Here is a 21,663-nt window from a genome sequence, read left to right on the forward strand (position 1 = left end):
TTTGGTCCATACTACCACTTCCCAAAATATGGAATGCAAAGAGCTTGCAGTAGAATAGATTTGTTTCACAGTATCGAAAATCAAGAATTGCTCATAGCTCTTAAGGTATGCATTTTACAGCTCATGTATACTCGACTGTTTTGTTTCGAATGATCATTGCTGTCATGGCCCTGACTATTGACCATCACTTCTGAAACACCCTGTATTCGTATTCAGTATGTGAGATTATTATTATCTGCCTTCACTTTGTTTTTAATGAAACTGTGTTTTACTAGAATATCGTCGGAACTATTACGTCGCAGTTGTGTAAAACTTTAGGACTACAAGAACTTTCACATGACGCGTCACTACCAAGAAACTGAGTTCGATGAAACATGGACCAGATAGAAATAACTGCTACAGCAGTGTACAGTACAGCAAAATACAGAAGAAAACTGAGACATACGAAGTAAGACGAACAGAAATGACACTTTTATTCAAAGACAATAATTACGCTGAACCCACCGCGACTCATGATGGTCCCTTCGACATTACAAACGAAGGGACATGGTTCATAATAAGTTGTGTGATCACCACGTATAACAAAGCACGCTGCGGAAGGTGTTCCCATGCTGGCCACAAAGCTGGTATGATGTTCTTGTGGTAGCGGGTTCCATTCCTCCACCATCGCGGTTGACAACGATTGAATGGTCGTTCGCACATGTCGATGTGCTGAAATACCTGTCCCCAATGCGCCCCACATGTGCTCGATGTGATTTACGTGGTGGAAACGGGCAGGCAAGTCCATTCACTGAATATCCTCTCGTTCCAAGAGCTATTCCACCAGCGCTATTCGATGTGATGTGCATTTTCATCCATAAAAAATGAAGTCACGATCGAATACACGCCTGAAGAGACGCACATGGGGATGGGTGTAGGTTGTCACAGTAACGACGACAGGTACAAGTACTGCGTTCTGAGATTTGGAGGCCAGTAAGCCCATGCAATATTACGCCTCTCCACATCACACCTGGACCATTAAAACTATTATGTTCGGCAATGCTGGATGTACCCTCATAAGGCGAGAGGTGGGACAGTGATGAACATTACCGTTTCGTGATGCAGGTGTTATGTTATGGGGAGGGATAATGTTGCGTGGGCATACTAACCTCCAAAGCTTTGAACACGGTATACTCACTGGACAACATTATTATGACACTGTATTCCTTCCCGATGCACACATTTTTAAGCGTTCGTACGGAAACTATACAAGCTGCCCTCATATCCTCAGGTCCACCATCTTGGACTGTGTACTTGTCACAAGTGAACTACTTCGATTTCCCACCGATATAATAAGTGCCATTTTATTTGAATTTCCCTCCAATTTACATTTAAAACAATTGGGGTCTGAGTTGTGACGTCAGAGGGTCAGGGCAAAACTTTGCAGCACAATTAAACTATTTTGAATTTCCCACCATTTTTTTAATTTCCCGCCATTACAGCGGGCAATTGGCCTATGATGTCAGATAGTTGAGAGGAGGGAGAAGGGGAAAAATCTGGCAACAGCACATGCTGACATCATCAGAACTCTTTCAACAGTACAGACTGTCCACTTACCTGCACAGCCATACTATTCACACAGCACAAATAAAAAGTGTGATTTTTTCATAGCCCCTCAAATTTAATTAGATCATTTCAGATCGGTATTATAAACTGTTTATGTGGAGACGTGTGATTTCTGCATATAACTTCTTTTAAGACAACTATCTTTTGTACCTAACCCTACTTCCTTAGACAGCAAAACTTTTCGGTTTCATCACAGTATGAAAGAAAGGCAATGTGAGGTTAAAGAGGAGCTGACCTCCCCTGTACTAACCTTATTCTCCCCACACTTGGTGCCATCTGCAGCAGGACTTCCATCAGATACGCAGCTACTGTTTCCTTTCTTGCACATCAACCGCTTGCAGTGCGATTCCTGCAATAGTAACAGCTTGAATAAGAGACAAATAAAGGTTGCCCTGAGACAGCACTACATAAAATTTAATCTGCTTTTGTATGAGTAGGGCACGCGGTAAGTTCTGCGAGAAAGCCCCATCACCTTAACATCATAATAACCACCAACCTCAATGCATCTCTCAGTCCCTCTGTTTACGCTCTGACACTTTAAAATCCGCAAGATATCATTGTACTATCATTCCCGTCTCCATCCGCAGAAACAAGACTTATGACACTAGATCAGTGATATAAGGAGCAAGACAAAGGATATACAAGCCTACTCCAGGAAATATAAATAACAGGACTATGTTATGGAACGGTGTCGTGACGAAAGAACCAACTGCCGGCACGGAGTTTCCATGGATGCGTACAACGATATTTTTTTTCCGTCTAGCTTCACATGTTTGAATTTAGCTTTATGGTGAAGAAATCCGTTACATTGGTTCTTGATACACAGGGACTTTCACACAGTGATTGGTGCACAATTGCACTGAGACATCCACAATTTCTGTTTAGACTTGGTGAAAGTGAGAAACATTGATTTCGACTTCTTGAAGACTGTCATCAAGTAGTGAAACATGACTCATATCTGTTCTTCTCTCAAATCAATACAGATCTACCAAAAAGGAAAGCGTCCTCGCGGTTAGTTTTCTCACAGTCACCTGAATTCAGTAGAACAATATGGAAAGTCTCCTCCCCAGACTGGGGATTTTTCTCTTAACACCCATAGACAATCATTCCCAGTGGCAAAAATTGCTTCGCGAAATTGTGTTTCAGTTGCCTGCTACTTAGTTCGTTGCTAACTCGTTAGCAGCTAAAACAAAATTGTTGAGAGGGTCTTCAACTCTAGAGCAAGGAGACTTAAGAAAGACTGAAGAATGCAAAGTACGAGGCTGTGACGCGTAAACGTGGAAACTCACACTATAATAGTGCCTTATTTATTGTTGTCTGTGTTACCCATTAGCAACAAAAATTTGACAATTTGTTCGATACACTATTCAATTTATTTATTGTTGTAATATTTATTTGGCGGACAGCTCTCTGGAATACAATAAATGGCCAAACAGAAATTACGATTAAATTATTGGTTTGTGCTAAGTTATAAATACTACTTGATCAAGACACAAAGAATTGATCTATACAGCTAACTGAAAACGCATAAAATAAAATATAAATGCAAAAATGTAAACATTTGAATACGTCTTAAAATAACTTATTGGACAAATGAAATGACGGAAATAAAAAGCAATGAAGAAAAAAGACGCTGCCCATGCTGTATATAAGTAAGCCATCGTTTCAGTAGCGGCCTAGGAATAAGCATCGAGTCTTGTACTTGTCAGGTGGTCTTCAAATTTATATCTGCAGTCTGTTAGGATTGCTACCAGTTTTATTTCGGCTCCAGAAATTCACGGATCTATGCATCTACGTTACTAATCCTATTTGAATTAATTACTACATTTATAATTTATAGTTAAGTACAACGGTGTTGGGTACCTACCAATTAGGTTTCGGACCTATAGATATTCGGATCTACGTCGGCTTATGTTGATTTCTCTTACCTCTATGTTACTATTTCTGCTTGAATTATTACGTGTATAACTTACATTGTACTTTAATTACAACGGCACAGCTCCAAGTATTTCATTATGACATTGTGTATATGGCATAACGTGTAGACGGCATCGGTACAAGAGTAGGTAAGGTACCCAGATCCCCTAAAATTGCCCCTGTCGCTTTCGTGGACACTGTCTCCGCTTGAGGCAGCGAACGAGACAAGCACTGTGAAAACTATAACACAGCAGAGTCACACTATTCAACGGAACATTGTACATACTGTTAGATTCACTAAATTATCTTCATACCTGTCTTTTTGTTTCGTATTTGAGATGTCGAAGGTATTACTGCGGTGAGCTTCTGACAACAACGTTATCTGAGATTCCATATTCCGTGCACTTACACGCGCCTTACTGTGGTAGCTGCATTCTCGCCAAATGCCTTTAGTAAAGGTCGTTCTCTGTAAGGAAGCAGATCGTCTCACGGCTGTGGTTGACAATGCTCCTAATCGTCCTCGGGTATTTGTGCACGTCACCATTCTTATATGATCTCTTTCCCTTTCTCGGTGAGCTGAACTCTCGGATTTCCAGTGGAGTGAGTTCGTCGAAATGGCGCGACGTTTGGACACGAGTGTCACTTCCATCATCTTCACGATGAAAGTCACGTTCAAATAAAATAAAACATTTTATTTCATCTTTAAACATTTTACAATACAGCTGATGTCGTCATACAGAAATACGTTAAATACAATATATAAAAACAAATACATAGAAAATACATGGACATTTTATACAAAGAGTAATAACTGCAGTATATTGGTTAAAATACTTGCAAATCATAACTACAGTACTGTAACATTTTCACGGATAAGAGAGTCAGTACAGCATGTACGAAACTTTTCTAGTGTGTAAAAAGCTTTATCTTTTAGCCACATAATTGGAACATTTTTAAAAACAGATAATGGAACGTTATATACTTGTGAAGGCAATGAGCTAAAAAACTAAATATTGATTGCTGTTAATTCTCTTCCAGTGGCAAGTTGCAGGCGTGTCTATGTTTTCTTTCTGCCGTGTAACATGTAGGTGAACTGATTTTCTTATGGTACATTTGGTTGATTTTCTTTGATGTGCAACAAACAATTGAATATAAATAATGATGAGATGGTCAATATTTTCAGATTTTCAAAATGCATTCTGCAAGAAGCCCTGGTATCAGAAATTCCTAAGATACGCCTGATGGCCATTTATGCCAAATAAAGATTTTCTTTGCTCTTGGTGAGTTACCCCACATCAATACTCCATACGTTAAGGGTGTATTGAAGAAGGCATGATATCAAGTAAGTAAAATGTTATCACTAACACAAGTTCTAAGTTTACCCAATAAACAAGTCACTATTCCTAGTACTAACTGACTGCTCCGTCGGTTCTTCATAGACTGCTTTATACATTATTAATGAAACACAAACAGTACTGGTGTAACATTCAACAATATTTATTATTTGTTAGACGAACCGGTTTTCAGCTGTTACGCCATCATCAGGTACAAAGATAAGTATGTGGTGCAGTGAAATTTTGTTGGATCAAAGATTTTAAACTACTGCATATACAGAGTATCTCCATTTCTAGAAATCAAAAATGTTAATGTTAGAATTAGGAATAAAACAAGAGCGATTATTTCAGTGTAAATGCGATGTAAGATTATTCAAATAAGATAAAATATGTGACCCATTAACTAATAAACTACAGACAAATTACAACAGTTGTATATGGAAGAAACCAACTGAACAATAAACTCTGGTGGCATATTCCAAGAAAATAATCTTATCTTTAACAGGTCTTACAACATAAACATATAAGATATAATAGTGACATTAAGCACGTGAAGGAAGCAGCCGTGATTATACAAAGTAAATTTTTTTTAACACAACGAGAGAAATTATAGTATCTGAAATAAAGGAAAATGGGGCATGTGAGCAAGAGGGATAAATTACAACATGGCCTGGATGGGATTATGAGCAGTATCTGCACATATTTTATTATGAGTTTTGGAGAAGGCAGTATTATAGCAGTAGCCTCAAAAACCTTTCTTTGACAAATATCATTAATATCTAGTACATTACATTGTAGATCTCACCTATTATTAACATAAATTGAAGCACCACCAAAATGTCGGTCTTGTCTGCAGTAGCCAGTAATTAGACTGAATTACGTGAAACGAACAACTTTAGTTGCTTCTCACTTAGCCAGTGTTTGTTGACACCTAAATCACATTTCTTTCCTTCCAAGAGAATATAAATGTCATCAACTTTGTTATTTAAAGACCGAACGTTTATGGACAGATTAATAAAGAGCTTCCACCAGACACTGAAGTATTAAAGTTAGTTACGTTCGATATCACTTCCAACATAGTCTTGTTTAAGGCAGCATGGTACGTTAGTTTTGGATCACAGTTACAAGTTACACTTAATACTTTTCCCAATTTCGCGCATTTTCCACAAAGTCACTCGGCTAGAGACCCGAAAGTTTTACATTACTACGAGTCTTATATGTTCCATTCTAGCTGCGGTATATCCAGACTTCAGTGCTTTAGCTGGAATTCAGTGGTTATCCTATTTTTAAATCATCATCTACACATAATTTTGGTTTCCTCCACGAAGCTATTGCCAAGCATCGGCGTTTCTTCAATAAAATTTATACGCAAGTAAACACCGAGTTGTTTGCTACCCATTGAGATCAAAGATGCTACTATTACCCCAACATTTCAGATACCTACAGTCTCCTTGAATACGCAAATTCCATAAGATCTGCATGACACCAGTTAGGTGTTGGCCACCTGTTAGATGTGAGACACCAGCACAGCATCAATTACAACATTTAATAACGCCTGTTAGCCCTATTTGGTACGTGTCCTACATACTTTAGCAATATTCCAGGATAAGTTGCACGAGTGATTTGTAAACAGTCTCCTGTGTAGTCTTATTGCACCTAGTCTTCTATCAACAAACCAAAATCTACTAACTGCTTTATCTACCACTAAGCCTATGTGACCATTCCATTTCATATCCCTACAAAGCGTTATAGCTAAGTATTTCTATGAGTTTACCGACCCCAACCGTGACTCATTGACATCATGGTCATAAGATACTGCGTTTTTTAGTTTTGTGAAGTGCACAATTTGCATTTTTGTACATTTAAAGCAATTTGCCAATCTCTTCACCACTTTGAAATCGTATTAAGATCTGATTGAATATCTATGCAGCTTTTTCCAGACAGTGCTTATTTACAGATGACCGGATCAAATACAAAAATTCTGAAGTTACTATTAACGTTGACTGCAAAGTCGTTAATATACAACGTGAACAGCAATGGTCCCAACACGCTTCGCTGGGGCACACACGGAGTTACTTTTTCATCTGTATGCTACTTGATACCACGTACGTCCGTACTTTTGATAATGACCATAGATGTGGCACTAAGTCAAATGCTTTTCGGAAATTAAGAAATATTCCATCTACGTGACTGCCTCAACCCAAAGCTTTCAGTTCACATAGCGCACGACCGACGAAGTATGGTTTAACTCTCCACACGTTATATAAATAGTTCTAAAATATTATAGCATTTTACTCACCACAAGAGATTGTACCTTAACTGTTAACAACATATTCCAAATAGCTTTATATATCACACAGCACCAAAACGTAAAGAACGTTAAATATTTACAAATGCTACGCCAAACACAACCACATGTTTAACAACAATAAAAACTATATGAAATGGCGGAAACTGCTTATCGCGGTCTGTACTATGCATTCCTTCTTGTGATTTTGGTATCAATCACTAGATTGTCGTACCGACCAAAAACATCGAGTGTGTCTAGGTACACTATCGTCTAGGTAAAACACTCTCCTCTGGTATACATAACACAAGACCGAAGATAGAATCTTATGGCAAATTTTAACTTATGCGCATGAGTATAAGGTTTTTATTCTCAAAAGAACCATGGGGTACCTTTTGATGTTCCATTTACAAGCAAAGTTATTATTTACCTTTCAGAAATTTTAAATGTGCCGTCCACTGGACGCACGACATACATCCATATGAGAGCCTTATACTTTTGCGAGCATGTCTCTAGTGGCTGCACTCACTGCCGTTGCTATATTGCGTTACTGTGAGGGGAAGTAAATAATATGATGTTTGGTTTGTGGGGCGCTCAATTGCGCGGTCATCAGCTCCCGTAAAAAGTCCTAGTTTTTACACAGTCCGATCTAGCCACTGCCACGAATGATGATGATGAAATGATGAAGACAACACAAACACCCAGTCCCCGGGCAGATGAAACCCCGAACTCGGCCGGGAATCGAACCCGGGACTCCGTGATCCAGAGGCAGGAACGCTAGCCTCTAGACCACGAGCTGCGGGCGAGGGGAAGTATATAGACGAAGTCTCATAAATACCAAAAACAGAAAAGAAGAAGATCAGGTGACCCTGAAAGCAAACTGTGCAATACTTGTGCCATCGGCGAACCTTTGAAGTGTAGGAGTTGCAGTGCCGTAATTTCGACGACAATCACACCGCACAATTGTAACAGAATTTCAACTGTAGAAATGGAGAAGACAAACGTCTTTTGTTGCCATCTTATCACCATCTCGCTTCTAGGCCAACGGAGCAAATGAAAACTTTGATCCTAAATGTAAGTGTAAAAAAGTAACCGCATGTGCAAGAATGTAAAACATTTACAATTCTAAAATGTGATGGTTCTTTTGAAAGTATAAATTTTATACTCTTATTTATAAGTTAAAATTTACCTCACGTTTCTATCTTTATTCATGTAGAAGATAGTGTCTTGTGAGATGTGATGAGTCTTTGAGAAACATTCTGTACGATTCTTACACTGCCTGCACGTAATAATTTATTTCAACTTTACTGTCTCTTGTTTCCATTGTATATATACACTATTTGGTCACTAGTACCAGTAGATGTCACGAGACGCGAACCCGTCAGTATAAAAGGGGAAGGGGAGCATGGCGTTGTCAGTAGAGAAGCAGAATAACCATCAGGTCAGCAGAGTTCTGTGACTTCGATGATGGACTAACCATTGGATGGCACCTGAGTAACAAATCCATCAAGCGCATCTCAACGCTTCTAAAGCTTCTAAGTCGACTACTGGTGTTGTGTCTGTGAAGTGGAAACGTGAAGGAACACTCACAGCTAAAACAAAACCAAGCATAACCTCGTACTGAGGGACAGGGAATATCGATCATTGCGGAAGGTGGTTGTAAAAAAAAAATCGCATTGAATCATCGGAAAAAATCACTCGCGAATTCCATAATGCTAACAGCAGACCAGTTACCACAACGACTGTGCACAGGAAGTCAAAAGGAGTAGAGTGCAATAGTCGACCAAATCCAAACATTTCTGTACTTAATGCTAAGCGATACTTGAGGTCGTGTAAAGAGTGACGTCACTCGACAGTGAGTGACTGAAAACGAGTGATTTGTAGTGACGAATTACGCTATCCCTGTGGTAGATCGATGCAATGGTATGCGTTTGACGAATGCCTGGAGAGCATTACTTGCCATCGTGTGAAGTGCCAACGGTGAAGTACGTAAGAGGTGGTATGGAGGTGTTTTTCGTAGTTAAGCTGTGGTCCCCTAATTGCGCTTATGAAACACTAAATGCAGAAGAAAATGGACACTTTTACAGCACTGTGTATTGCGTTCAGTGGAGGAGAAGTTCGAAGACGATGCTTGCTTGTATCAACATGAAAATACACTATGGCGTGAAAAGCCATCTGTGAGGTAATGGCTTGTGAACAATAACAATCCTGAAATAGGCTACCATTCCTCCACAGATATTAAGACACCTCACTGAAAGTACCCCCAATAATTGTTCAAACCGTCATAGAGGCGAAGGATGCGCACACCCCTTATTACTTCCTGCTAATAGGTGTCTAGATACTTATGGTAAGAGATGTATGATGTACTTGTGTAAACAAACACCTAAATATCTTCAGCTGGTTTCCGTTGAGTGTTGTTTCCCATGGTTTTGCTGTTGGATCTCTCATTAGTTTGTATTCCAAACATAAATATGAGGGGCTGCGTGCAGACGCAGTAAATGTGTTGCTCAGTCACCAACGCTGCATGTTACTGAAAACGCCATGGCACCGCCTCCAGCACCGCCCAAGAATTCCTGGACCTACACAAGAGACACTTTTGTAGGGAACAGTGCGTCCGGTCTTTGTCGGTCGAAATGAATACATTCTCTTGCTGTAACTACTCTTTACGCACTGTCGTCAATGCATCTGAATTTAGCTCAGAAAAATGTACCTGGCAATAAATTTCACTGAATTGGGTGCTTACAGGAAATACACAGAATAAACACAAACCACAGCTAAAACGTTCAGGAGGCCGTTTCCTGCAGGCAAAGCAACAAAAAGTTTGATTAATGCGCAGATAAAGAGACACAGCTGACGTATTGTTTCATGTGTTACTAGTTTCGCTCGTCAGAAGCGAGCATCAACAGATACTGATTGTCGAGATGTAACGACGTTACTAGTTTCAAGCTCCGCGCGGCACCGTCGTCAACACAAATTTTGTGAAAGAATTATCACAATTGAATTTTCTTCCAGTGGAAAGATTTTATCGATGCTTCGTTTAACAGGGCACAAGCATTTAGTATTTTATGCTTCAATAACAAAGAGCCAAAAATATCATCGACGAGCTACAGTAAAACAGGCGGTAACAGCAGCAACCATCCAGCGTCAATATTTGGGGAAGCGATATTGGATTTACTTCCTGTTCAACGACAAACAAACATACTAATGTATCGGCACTCTCTACAGAATAACTTTTTTCGTTGTGAATTCCGTAGACAATACGATGGATTAGTTTGCTGATATATGATGAAAACAGTGTGTTTCCGTGCTGTAGTTTGCTATTATTTTGACAAGACTCTTGCTGGAGAATGGAAAGGTCAGAATATTAGTATGACATGATTCTTTCAATCATCAAACTTATATGTGCTTATCTTTTATATGTGGGAATCACGTGAAAAGTATGATACCCGCCGCGACACTTTCCAATATGCATTCAGCAGAATAATGTTTCCGTGCAATCTGTATCGACAAAAAGGTAGAAATACTCGAACGAATCAGTTAATCCGTTACGTGACGTTCTGAAGATTGCGATCCATAACACTATAAACACTTCAAAGAAATATTTCAGAATTGACAGCATTAATACTGCATTGGTATGTCATGAAAATTTATAAATCCACCATTTATTTTCGGAAATGAACTAATGTGATATTCTGATTACTTTTCCTTGCGGGAACGTAATCTGTTAGTTGGTCTCTGTAGGTTGAACCCGAATTCGAACGACAAAATTTTGGAGGCTCTGAGTACTATGGGACTTAATATCTGAGGTCATCAGTCCCCTAGAACTTAGAACTACTTAACCCTAACTAACCTAAGGACATCACACACATCCACGCCCGAGGCAGGATTCGAACCTACGACCGTAGCAGTCGCGCGGTTCCAGACTGAAGCGCCTAGAACCGCTCGGCCACCGCCGCCGGCAAAATTTTGGAGGTTGTTCAGCAATATTTTCAGAGTATCCTGCTTTGAGGGAGTCGTGGTCTACGGCAGCACGTTACAGAGTAGCTGCATTTAGCTTTTTTAAGCCCGTTTGTCTTCGAATCTGAATTGTACTGAAAATATCTTCATAGTAGAGCAAATTTCGATGGTCTGTGCTGTGTGTCTTGTCTGGAAACAAATGTGTTTCTTTTACTCGCGGTACTTACTGCTGACAACAGTAATGCCCGTTTTACTCTTTATTTTTATTCTTGCACTCAGAACTGCTCGGTTCTGTCTCCGAATTTTTTGTCGGCAGTGTTAGCTGTATTTAAACAGTGGCAGCAGTTTGGATTAGTTTACTGATAATGGATTGGACGATATGAATCTCTTATATGGATTCACCGAATGTGATGGAACAGCGGCACAACAATGCCAATCGTATCACAGTATTTTTGGTCTTAAGGTTGTTGCATCACTATGTATTTCTATCGTACATTTAGGTGATTGCTTATCATGGATGTCTTCACTGTAGTGAACATTTCTCAGAAACAAAAGAAATATGGGTAAGAAGCAGGATACATCATATTTCCATAGTTACTTTGAAACAAGGTACCGGAGATCACAGGTCACTCATATCTAAATATCCCTGCAAAATATCGGCAATTTTGTCGATGGAGTTCGGGTTCACCACCCTACATACTTTGCATTCATTCTATACTAAAACTGATAACCTGATAGGAGATGTATGAATACTGCGTATGTAGAGAAAGCCAGCTTTACTTCCTCACGTCTGGAAGACCTAGCTATAGAGACAAAATAAATGAAGTCGTCATGACGCCACATCACACCCGAGCCGAGGCCCACGAGAAAGACAGGCCGTGGTGCTTACGTCACAGCACGTGACCCTGCAGGTCTTACGAGTGCCAGCAGCCGTCTCTGGCGGGGGGCGAGTAACTATACCACACGAGGTTAATAATTCTTGACTGCTCCTTTAGATACATATAAGATCTCGACAGAACACGAAAAATGTAAGACCTTTAGTGGATACCTTTTGAATTACATATTGATTTCCCGTGAACCTTGCAGGAGCCGAGCGTTCGAGAAGTGTGTCGAACAAGTCGACTAGTGTGGCGTCACAAGTTCGTTGCAGGGCCCGTATACCTCGTTGGCCCCACTTGAAGCCGATGTCCTTTGCGTCAGCTCCCCCAAACAATAGTGTCTGAGGGAAGTATTTTTATCAAAAATGCCAGCTTGATTAACTTAGGGCCGTACTAATCGTTCTGATTGTATACTAAAGTGCAAAGGGGTCACATTTAATCTGTAAGTGGATTCGTTCAGTCGATATTTTCTTTTATGTAAATACATCGAGTTTGGTTGCGTTGTTTAGTTTTACTGTAGTAGTTCTGTCTTTTTTCTTTTGGTTTCCTATCAGTCCAACTCTAAAAGCCCTTTGGGTGTACGCTCTGAGAAGGAAAGATTGGAAACCGACCAAACATAGCAAAATGTTTTCGCAGCATTTTCGGGAAGAGGGCGCAGACCAAACATCATTTTCATCAGTCCACATGAAAGAAACTACTGCATTACGAACGTATCCTTGTCACATCACATACTTCTGTTCTTCTTCATTCGAAACTCGTAACAAAAATAGTGACACTGACATGATTTCGACTTTATAGTCACTCGTAACTGCAAGTAGAAATGTCACAAAATGTTCGACCTGCGTAAATGCCAGAAGCAAGTTATATACCAATATAATGACTGATCGGTTAGCAATGAATATTGTTCTGCTTATAGATTAATTGCCGGCCGGTGTGGCCGAGCGGTTCTAGGTGCTTCAGTCTGGAACCGCTCGACTGCTACGGTCGCAGGTTCGAATCCTGCCTCGGGCATGGATGCGTGTGATGTCCTTGGGTTAGTTAGGTTTAAGTAGTTCTAAGTTCTAGGGGACTGATGACCTCAGATGTTAAGTCCCATAGTGCTCAGAGCCATTTGAACCATAGATTAATTTATGTAGATAAAACTTTTTCGCACGCTGTTGTAAATTTATCTGAATAATGAATGTCTAATCAGAGAATGTCTAATAATTACGTAGACATATACATCAATTCGAGGCGTTATAGAGTCTGCAACGACAGAACCAAAAAACATGACATGAGGACGAAATGCAATCTCTAAATGGTGATTAATTATTACAATAAATTTCACAAATGAATGACGAGTTACACAACTCGCTGTTAGTCCAAACGCAAGTTGCCATGACCAAATGAATTCAGAAATGGCGCGCTTTTTTATCGCAGGGATATAACAGAGACATTGATAAGCGCTCAGTTTTTTAACGCAGCACGAATGTATTCTCATGGTGGAGGTGGATTAAACAAGAATAAACAAGAATACAACCACGTTGTTTGCACTGGACGAAATTTGCATGTTTTTCCTCTGAAATGTGGACTATAGCGCGAACATTTTTACAGATGTCATTCCTCCCCCAGTGAAAAATATCTGCAATTGTGTACTTTGCGCCAGTTAATATTCGATATACGCGTTCCACATTCTCACAAAACACAGATCGTTAAAGGTCATTTGATCCCGACAGTCGGTCATTTCGCGTTGTCGGTGTTACTTTACAGCAGCAACATCGTTTACTAATCTTTCGCACTACCAGTACGTGACGACTAGTGTTGTACTCACGCGTGCTTCAGTAAGAGAGAACGAGTCGATGATTATGAAGCGACCGCAGCGCCACAGTTCTCTGATTCGTCATACTTGCGGGACTACAGCGGAAACGAAGGAAGCCCGTTAGTACTGATGTAATAGCGGCGCCTTGATTTGTGAAGTATGCAATCCGCAACATTCGTCACGTGCTCCGTTTCTAATCTCTTGAGCCAGCACACTTATATCTCTGCTCGGTCATTGGAGAGAGGCGGGAGCAGTGGAACTGAAGTACAGAGAGCGATGCAGTCACAAACAACTGTTCTCCTAGATGAAGGCCACATGGAAATTAACCGAAACGCACGTAACAGTTGTAGTGATCGCGCGATACGGCGCAGCAAATCCAAAAGCTGCAGTGAAAGGCGTAGGCGGTTGTATCTGACGGCACGAGCGCGGCGCTGGTGCTGCTGCTGCCGCTGTGTGGGTCTGTTGGGAACACTTGTCTCCCGGTTCGCTATCGACGAAAGGGCATCGGATCGGCACAGTGATCAGCGGACTCGGAAGGCTGGCGGGTGAAGGCGGCTGCCCCGCGTTATCCTCAGTGCCATCGGCGCCGAGGTCCGAGGTTCGAGGTCTGGGACTGCTTTCTTGCGGGTCGATGCCGCTTCGATCACGCAGCGCAGAAAATACCATATGTAGACTTAGCTCCTTGAAACCGGCAGCAACCTGTACGACTGAAACAACAGTTTCTCCAAAGGAGAGTGCGCAATACCCGATAGTATCCATACACTACGTAACGTTTCTTAGAACTTATTGTAACTTGTATTGAAGGTTTTGCTAATACATTGACTTTTGCCAACACATTCGTCAAGATGCGCATCAATCTGTTGTAGAATTTTAGAACATGTTTTTTGCTCGCGTATCATGTCATTTCTGGAAACCCAGAATCTACTCTGTAGGAATCAACATGGGTTCCGGAAACAGCGATCGTGTGAGACCCAACTCGCTTTATTTGTTCATGAGACCCAGAAAATATTAGATACAGGCACCCAGGTAGATGCCATTTTCCTTGACTTCCGGAAGGCGTTAGATACAGTTCCGCACTGTCTCCTGATAAACAAAGTAAGAGCCTACGGAATATCAGACCAGCTGTGTGGCTGGATTGAAGAGTTTTTAGCAAACAGAACACAGCATGTTGTTCTCAATGGAGAGACGTCTACAGACGTTAAAGTAACCTCTCGCGTGCCACAGGGGAGTGTTATGGGACCATTGCTTTTCACAATATATATAAATGACCTAGTAGATAGTGTCGGAAGTTCCATGCGGCTTTTCGCGGATGATGTTGTAGTATACAGAGAAGTTGCAGCATTAGAAAATTGTAGCGAAATGCAGGAAGATCTGCAGCGGATAGCCACTTGATGCAGGGAGTGCCAACTGACCCTTAACATAGACAAATGTAATGTATTGCGAATACATAGAAAGAAGGACCCTTTATTGGATGATTATATGATAGCGTAACAAACACTGGTAGCAGTTACTTCCGTAAAATATCTGGGAGTATGTGTACGGAACGATTTGAAGTGGAATGATCATATAAAATTAATTGTTGGTAATGTGGGTGCCAGGTTGAGATTCATTGGGAGAGTCCTTAGAAAATGTAGTCCATCAACAAAGGAGGTGGCTTACAAAACACTCGTTCGACCTATACTTGAGTATTCTCATCAGTGTGGGATCCGTACCAGGTCGGGTTGGCAGAGGAGGTAGAGAAGATCCAAAGAAGAGCGGCGCGTTTCGTCACAGGGTTCTTTGGCAAGCGTGATAGCGTTACGGAGATGTTTAGCAAACTCAAGTGGCAGACTCTGCAAGAGAGGCGCTCTGCATCGCGGTGTAGCTTTCTGTCCAGGTTTCGAGAGGGTGCGTTTCTGGATGAGGTATCGAATATATTGCTTCCCTCTACTTATACCTCCCTAGGAGATCACGAATGTAAGATTAGAGAGATTCGAGCGTGCACGGAGGCTTTCCGGCAGTCGTTCTTCCCGCGAACCATACACGACTGGAACAGCAAAGGGAGGTAATGACAGTGGCACGTAAAGTGCACTCCGCCACACACCGTTGGGTGGCTTGCGGAGTATAAATGTAGATGTAGATGTAGACACATTGACTTTTGCTAACACATTGACAGAGACAGCAAAATAATATCAAGAGAGGGAGAGAAAGGGAGGACAGAGAGAGAGAGAGAGAGAGAGAGAGAAAGAATCTGAGGGTACGTCCATTAATTACGTGAGCTTAAAAGGGGGGGGGGGAGATATCGGGCAGAATCTTACCAAATCTCATTTAAAAGGGGGAGGGGCAAGGAAAATCTGACGTCAACTTTTTAATTCAGCGAGGATACATTAGTATAAGGTGTAACACTTTTTTTTTATAAAATTAAATCCGAGCATAGAGAACACTGAAGTGCCCACCAGTCTTTATCACCTCTCTGAACAGAACTGATTGCTTCAGATGTGCGCATTCCCGGGATTCCTGGATTTGAAACAAGTGCCTGATTTCATTCGTGGAGTTCCCTGTCACGTCAGTCGAAATCACTGCATGTCAGTCAGTGAGTCAGTGACCAGGCCGTGGTAGCTGACATCATGGAACTTCCTGCCCCTTCCTGGGTCCAGTCTTGTGCACTGCCCAGCGCTGCTACACCCCCTACTGCTTCTGAGGTTTTGGCTCCAATGCCACCTCAGGCCAGAACATCGAAGCCAAAGACAAAGGTGAAGACTCGCCCACTAAAGGAGACTTCAGTTATACAGTCTCCTGATGTGGATGTCATTCTCTCTGACGTCTCTCTCGACTCCTCTTCTGAGGCGATGGAGGTTGATGTCAGACTGGGGCAATCATCTCGCCCCAAAACTGAGCCTCCACCTGTTGTGGGCTCTCCTCCCCAACAGAAAGTGAGAATGAAGGTACTCCCACCCTGATAGATGGCTCCCATTATACAGTGGAACATGAATGGATTCCGGGCACATGTGGAGGAACTGAACCTGCTAGCACGGCAACGCCCCCTGTGCTTGTGTTTACAGGAAACGCATTGAAAACCATCTGATGCTCCTGTACTAAGGGGCTATACGTCATATCGCAAAGATGACCTGACTGGAGAAAGGGCCAAAGGCGGAGTCACTGTGTTTGTCAATAATGACCACCACTCCTCTGCTCTCCCCCTGGATACTGAAATGCAAGCAGTTGCAGTTGAAATTCATTCACCTCGGAGGCTTACCATTTGCTCCCTTTATTTACCCCTCTGGATACAATGACCTTAGATGCTCTCACAGATCTTATCGACCAACTCCCCCGCCCATTTCTCCTCCTGGGAGACTTCAATGCCCATCATGTCCTGTGGGGCTCCACTTCTCTTTGCGCTCGAGGTCGAATTTTGGAGAGCCTCCTAACATCTCAAGTGTTGTGCATCCTCAACACAGGTACTCCGAATCATTTCTCTACTGCTACAGGGTCATTCTCAGCCGTTGACCTATCTTTCTGCTCTCCAACCCTCACCGAGTCTGTTCACTGGGAGGTCATTGACGACCTTCATTCCAGCGATCACTTCCCTATCCGCATTCATCTCCTGGATGGTGTAGCGCTGGAGCAGCGGCCACCAACGTGGATGATTGGCAGGGCTAACTGGCCACTGTTCACTCGGTTGGCTGTCTTTGACCGCCACAATAACGTACAGGAATGGGTGGATCACATCACGCTTGTGGTCCATCATGCTGCTGACCTGTCCATACCACAGTCTTCTGGCACTCTTAAGCGGCGCCTTGTGCCTTGGTGGACAGAAGAGTGCCGTTCAGCCATCCGGGACAGGCGTGCGGCTCTTCGCCGATTTAAATGCCGCCCAACAGCGGTCAATCTTACCGCCTTTCGAATCGCGAGAGCCAGGGCACGCCGTGTCATTAAAGAGAGCAAGAAAAGGTCATGGCAGGAGTTGCTGGACTCCATCAACCGTTCCACTTGTTCCACAAGAGTATGGGAAGCCATCCGGAGGATTTCCGGTAAACATAGCCGTTTACCAACAGCTGCTGTCCTGAACCAGGGATGCCTCCAAACGACACCCAGAGCCATTGCTCAGACGCTGGCAGAGCATTTTGTACAAAGTACTGCCACTGCAAATCAGGATCCAATGTTTCGTCGCTACCGTGCGACTGTCGAAAGAGCGACCTTGGTCTTTCGGTCGAACAGTTCTGAGGCCTACAATTCCCCTTTCTCCATGTGGGAACTTGAATCGGCACTTACTGAGACTTCTGACTCTGGACCAGGTTACGACCGCATCCGGTACTCCATGCTTCGACATCTTCCAGCGGCGTCAAAGGAAATCCTCCTCGAATGTTTTAATCTCATATGGCAGAGAGGAGTGTTCCCCACCTCGTGGAGGGAGGCAATTCTCATCCCTCTCCTCAAACCAGGAAAGGACCGCACATGTCCCGGTAGTTATCGTAGTATCGCCTTGACAAGCTGTGTCGGAAAGACCCTGGAACGGATGGTTAACCGGCGTCTGGTCTGGCTGTTAGAGACCAGACAGCTCCTTAGCCGCTTTCAGTGTGGATTCCGAAAATATCGGTCCACGGTCGACAACCTGACCCTCCTAGAGGCGGCTATTCAGCAGGCTTTTCTCCGTCAGTATCACTGTATCGGTATCTTCTTTGATATCAGTAAGGCATATGATACTACTTGGTGACACTGTATTCTTGCACAAATGCATCAATGGGGCTTTCGTGGCCGCCTCCCGATTTTCATTCGGTCTTTCCTGTCTCAGCGGTTTTTTCGGCCCCGCGTTGGTAACACACTGTCTGATCGCTTTGAGCAAGAGAACGGTGTCCCCCAGGGCAGTGTTTTAAGCTTTACCCTCTTTGCCATAGCCATCAACAGTACAACGTCTACAGTGAGGAGTCCAGTACAGTGCTCCTTATTTGTGGACGACTTGCTGTTTTCTGTTCCTCCTCCAGTGTTGCAACCGTGAGCCGTCAGTTGCAGCTAACAGTGCGGCGGTTAGAGGAGTGGGCTGCAAAGACGGGTTTTCGGTTTTCTGCCGATAAGTGTGTTTGTGTTCATTTTAATCGTTCTCGTCATCTTTTTACTTTGCCTGCCTTGCATATGGGGGATACTGTCCTACATTTTAGAGACACAGTGCGGTTTCTGGGCCTAATTTTTGACTCCAGGTTGTCATGGCTGCCACACCTACGTGACTTGAAAGCCAGAACGCTGAAGGCACTGAACATCCTCAAGTGCCTCAGCCACAGATCTTGGGGCGCGGACAGGGCGCGTCTCCTTCAGTTTTATGGAGCTTTTGTGCGTTCACGGCTGGACTATGGGTGCACAGTATATGGGTCAGCGAGGCCATCTTATTTGCGGATCCTTGACGCTGTTCACCATGCTGGGATCCGACTGGCCACAGGTGCTTATCGGACCAGTCCCGTACCCAGCCTCTGTGCTGAGTCTGGCGAACCGCCACTTACCATCCGGCGGCATCTCCTGCTGGTGCGCCAGGCTTGTAAGTTTCTTGCAGCTCCCAGATCGCCTGCTCACCATCTTGTTCCCCATTCACCTCTGGACCGCCTTTTTTCCCGCCGTCCCCGGGCTACGTTGCCGTTTGGGATCCGTGTGCAATGTGTACTAGAGTCCCTCGGTGTGGAGTCTGTACAACCCCAAATCCAAGGTTTTAACCGCCTGCCACCCTGGTTACTGAAGAGGCCCGGAGTGATTTTAGATTTATTGCAGTACAAGAGAGATTGCACTCCTGCCACCGTTTTTAATGCAGCATTTTCTGCCATTTTATCTGAGCACCACGACTATGTAGCTGTTTTTACGGATGGGTCGAAACAAGGGGATTCTGTTGGTTGCTCAGTTGTTTTTCCATATCGTGTCCTCAAGGTCCGACTGCCTCAGACTTTTACTGTCTTTGATGCAGAATTGTTTGCGATCTTGCGGGCACATGAGACATTCTTCCTCTCCTAAATTTCTTGTCTGTTCCGATTCACTCAGTGCCCTTCACTCATTGCAACGTTTGTATCCGGCAGACAAAATTGTCCAGACCATCTAGGATGCCCTCCTCCGACTACAGCGACTGGGGAAGGTTGTAGCTTTCTGCTGGGTTCCGGGGCATGTTGGCATTGCTGGGAATGAAAGGGCAGAGCTCGCAGCCAAGGAGGCGTGTCTCGCCCCACAAGTATCTCAGTGTGCTATCCCCTTGCACGCACTCACCTCGCTGTTGAGCTCACGGGTCATGCGTCGGTGGGAGGATGAGTGGCTGGAAGTGACTGACAATAAGCTCCGTATAGTCAAGCCCACAACGCGTGTGTGGTGTACTTCCTTTCAGCCCCATCGACGGGACGAGATTGTCCTCACTCGGCTTCGAATAGGCCACAGCCCTATGACGCATGGCTTCCTGCTCCGGCGAGAGGACCCTCCAATGTGTGGTGCTTGCGGCGTCCAGGTCACTGTGCGCCACCTTTTATTGGATGGCGTTTTATTTTCTGACCAGCGGGTCGCGGCTGACTTGCCAGCGGACCTGCCGTCTCTTTTAGGCAACACTCGGACGAATGTGGTTAAAGTTTTAAAGTTCTGTGCCCTGTCAAATGTTTTTATAAAGATTTTAGGGAGAGGATTTTAATTTTCTCACTGTGTGACAAGCTCGCCCATATTTTATGTAAGTGGCCAGCCAATAACAATTTCCTGTGACATTCTTGTTGCTATGTTTCCCCTTTCCTTAGGTTTTATTTTCTTATGTAGCATTTTCCTTCTTTTCCTGCTTTCTTTGAGTGTGTGCTTTAGTTTTCTTAGGTCTGTCCACATTCGTTCCTTTTAATGTGTGTCAGGGCGCTGATGACCTCGATGTTGAGCGCCCATAAGCTCCAACACACCACGACCACCGACATCCGTGTCACAGCGGCACGTCGACGATATTCTACCCTCCGTTTTGTTTCCCTTCATATCAAGCAAACTGAGGCTTACATTTCAGCAAGATAATATCCTCCAGCACACGGCGACAGTTTCTACTGCGTGTCCCCGTCCTTGCCATACCCTACCTTCCCCAGCGAGTTCGCCGGGTCTCTCCTCATTTGAGAACGTTAAGAGCATTAACGGCAGGATTCTCCAACCATCTCGGGATTTTGAAGATCTAACGCACCAGTTGGATAGAATTTGGAACGATATGCCTCAGGAGGGCATCCAACAACTGTATTAATCAGCGCCAAGCTGAGTAACTGTTCGCATAAGGGCCAGAGATGGACCAATACATTATTGATTTCCTCAGTTTGTGAAGCTCTTTCTCTTGAAGAAATCATCCAATTTTTACGGAATTTTTTCCTTGACATCAAAACATTACAAGAAGTTCATATGAACATTGGGCCGAAAATTATTCTTTCGGGAGATATGAAAAAATTTATCAGTTATGGCACAAGAATGATACGTTTATAAAACGTATTTACATTTACAGAAATTGATGGGAATGGTCACCTCCTCCTCCTCCCCCCCCCCCCCCCCCCCCCGTCCCACTACAAGTACCGCTACTACATCTACTGCTTCCATGCATCCCCTGAGCCGGCCTTCCGTAATTTGGTAAAGTCGAGGAAAACTTTTGGTATGTTTCGTATTCGGTCGGATCTATTTTAGATACGCTCTCTCAAAACATCATCATTAGGTACGGGAGTTGAATATATCAGTATTATAAATGTTCTCGACTGAAAAAAAAAAATCCATTGATTCAAATCTGGAAACCAGGCATGCCATACAATGGACCTGCGCGACCAATTCACCAATTTGCGAACTTGTTATCGAGATACTGGTAAACTATCCGTGTAGAGGGAGGTGGAGCACGATCATGCATAGCTCACATTCGTTGGATGATGTGTAGATGTACACCACCAAGACAAT

The 21,663-nt window shown here is 43.2% G+C and overlaps 1 protein-coding gene across 1 annotated transcript in view; it reads right to left on the reverse strand.

Moving 5' to 3' along the window:
- Positions 1 to 21,663, reverse strand: part of LOC126413037 (A disintegrin and metalloproteinase with thrombospondin motifs 7-like) — a 427,824-nt gene that overhangs the window by 288,995 nt on the left and 117,166 nt on the right. The window contains exon 10 of the mRNA XM_050082931.1: positions 1,856 to 1,954. Within this exon, the coding sequence (XP_049938888.1) occupies positions 1,856 to 1,954 (99 nt within the window). The remainder of the gene's footprint in view (positions 1 to 1,855; positions 1,955 to 21,663) is intronic.

This window comes from Schistocerca serialis, chromosome 7 (genome assembly GCF_023864345.2).
Source record: "Schistocerca serialis cubense isolate TAMUIC-IGC-003099 chromosome 7, iqSchSeri2.2, whole genome shotgun sequence".
In the NCBI taxonomy this organism is placed as follows: domain Eukaryota; kingdom Metazoa; phylum Arthropoda; class Insecta; order Orthoptera; family Acrididae; genus Schistocerca; species Schistocerca serialis.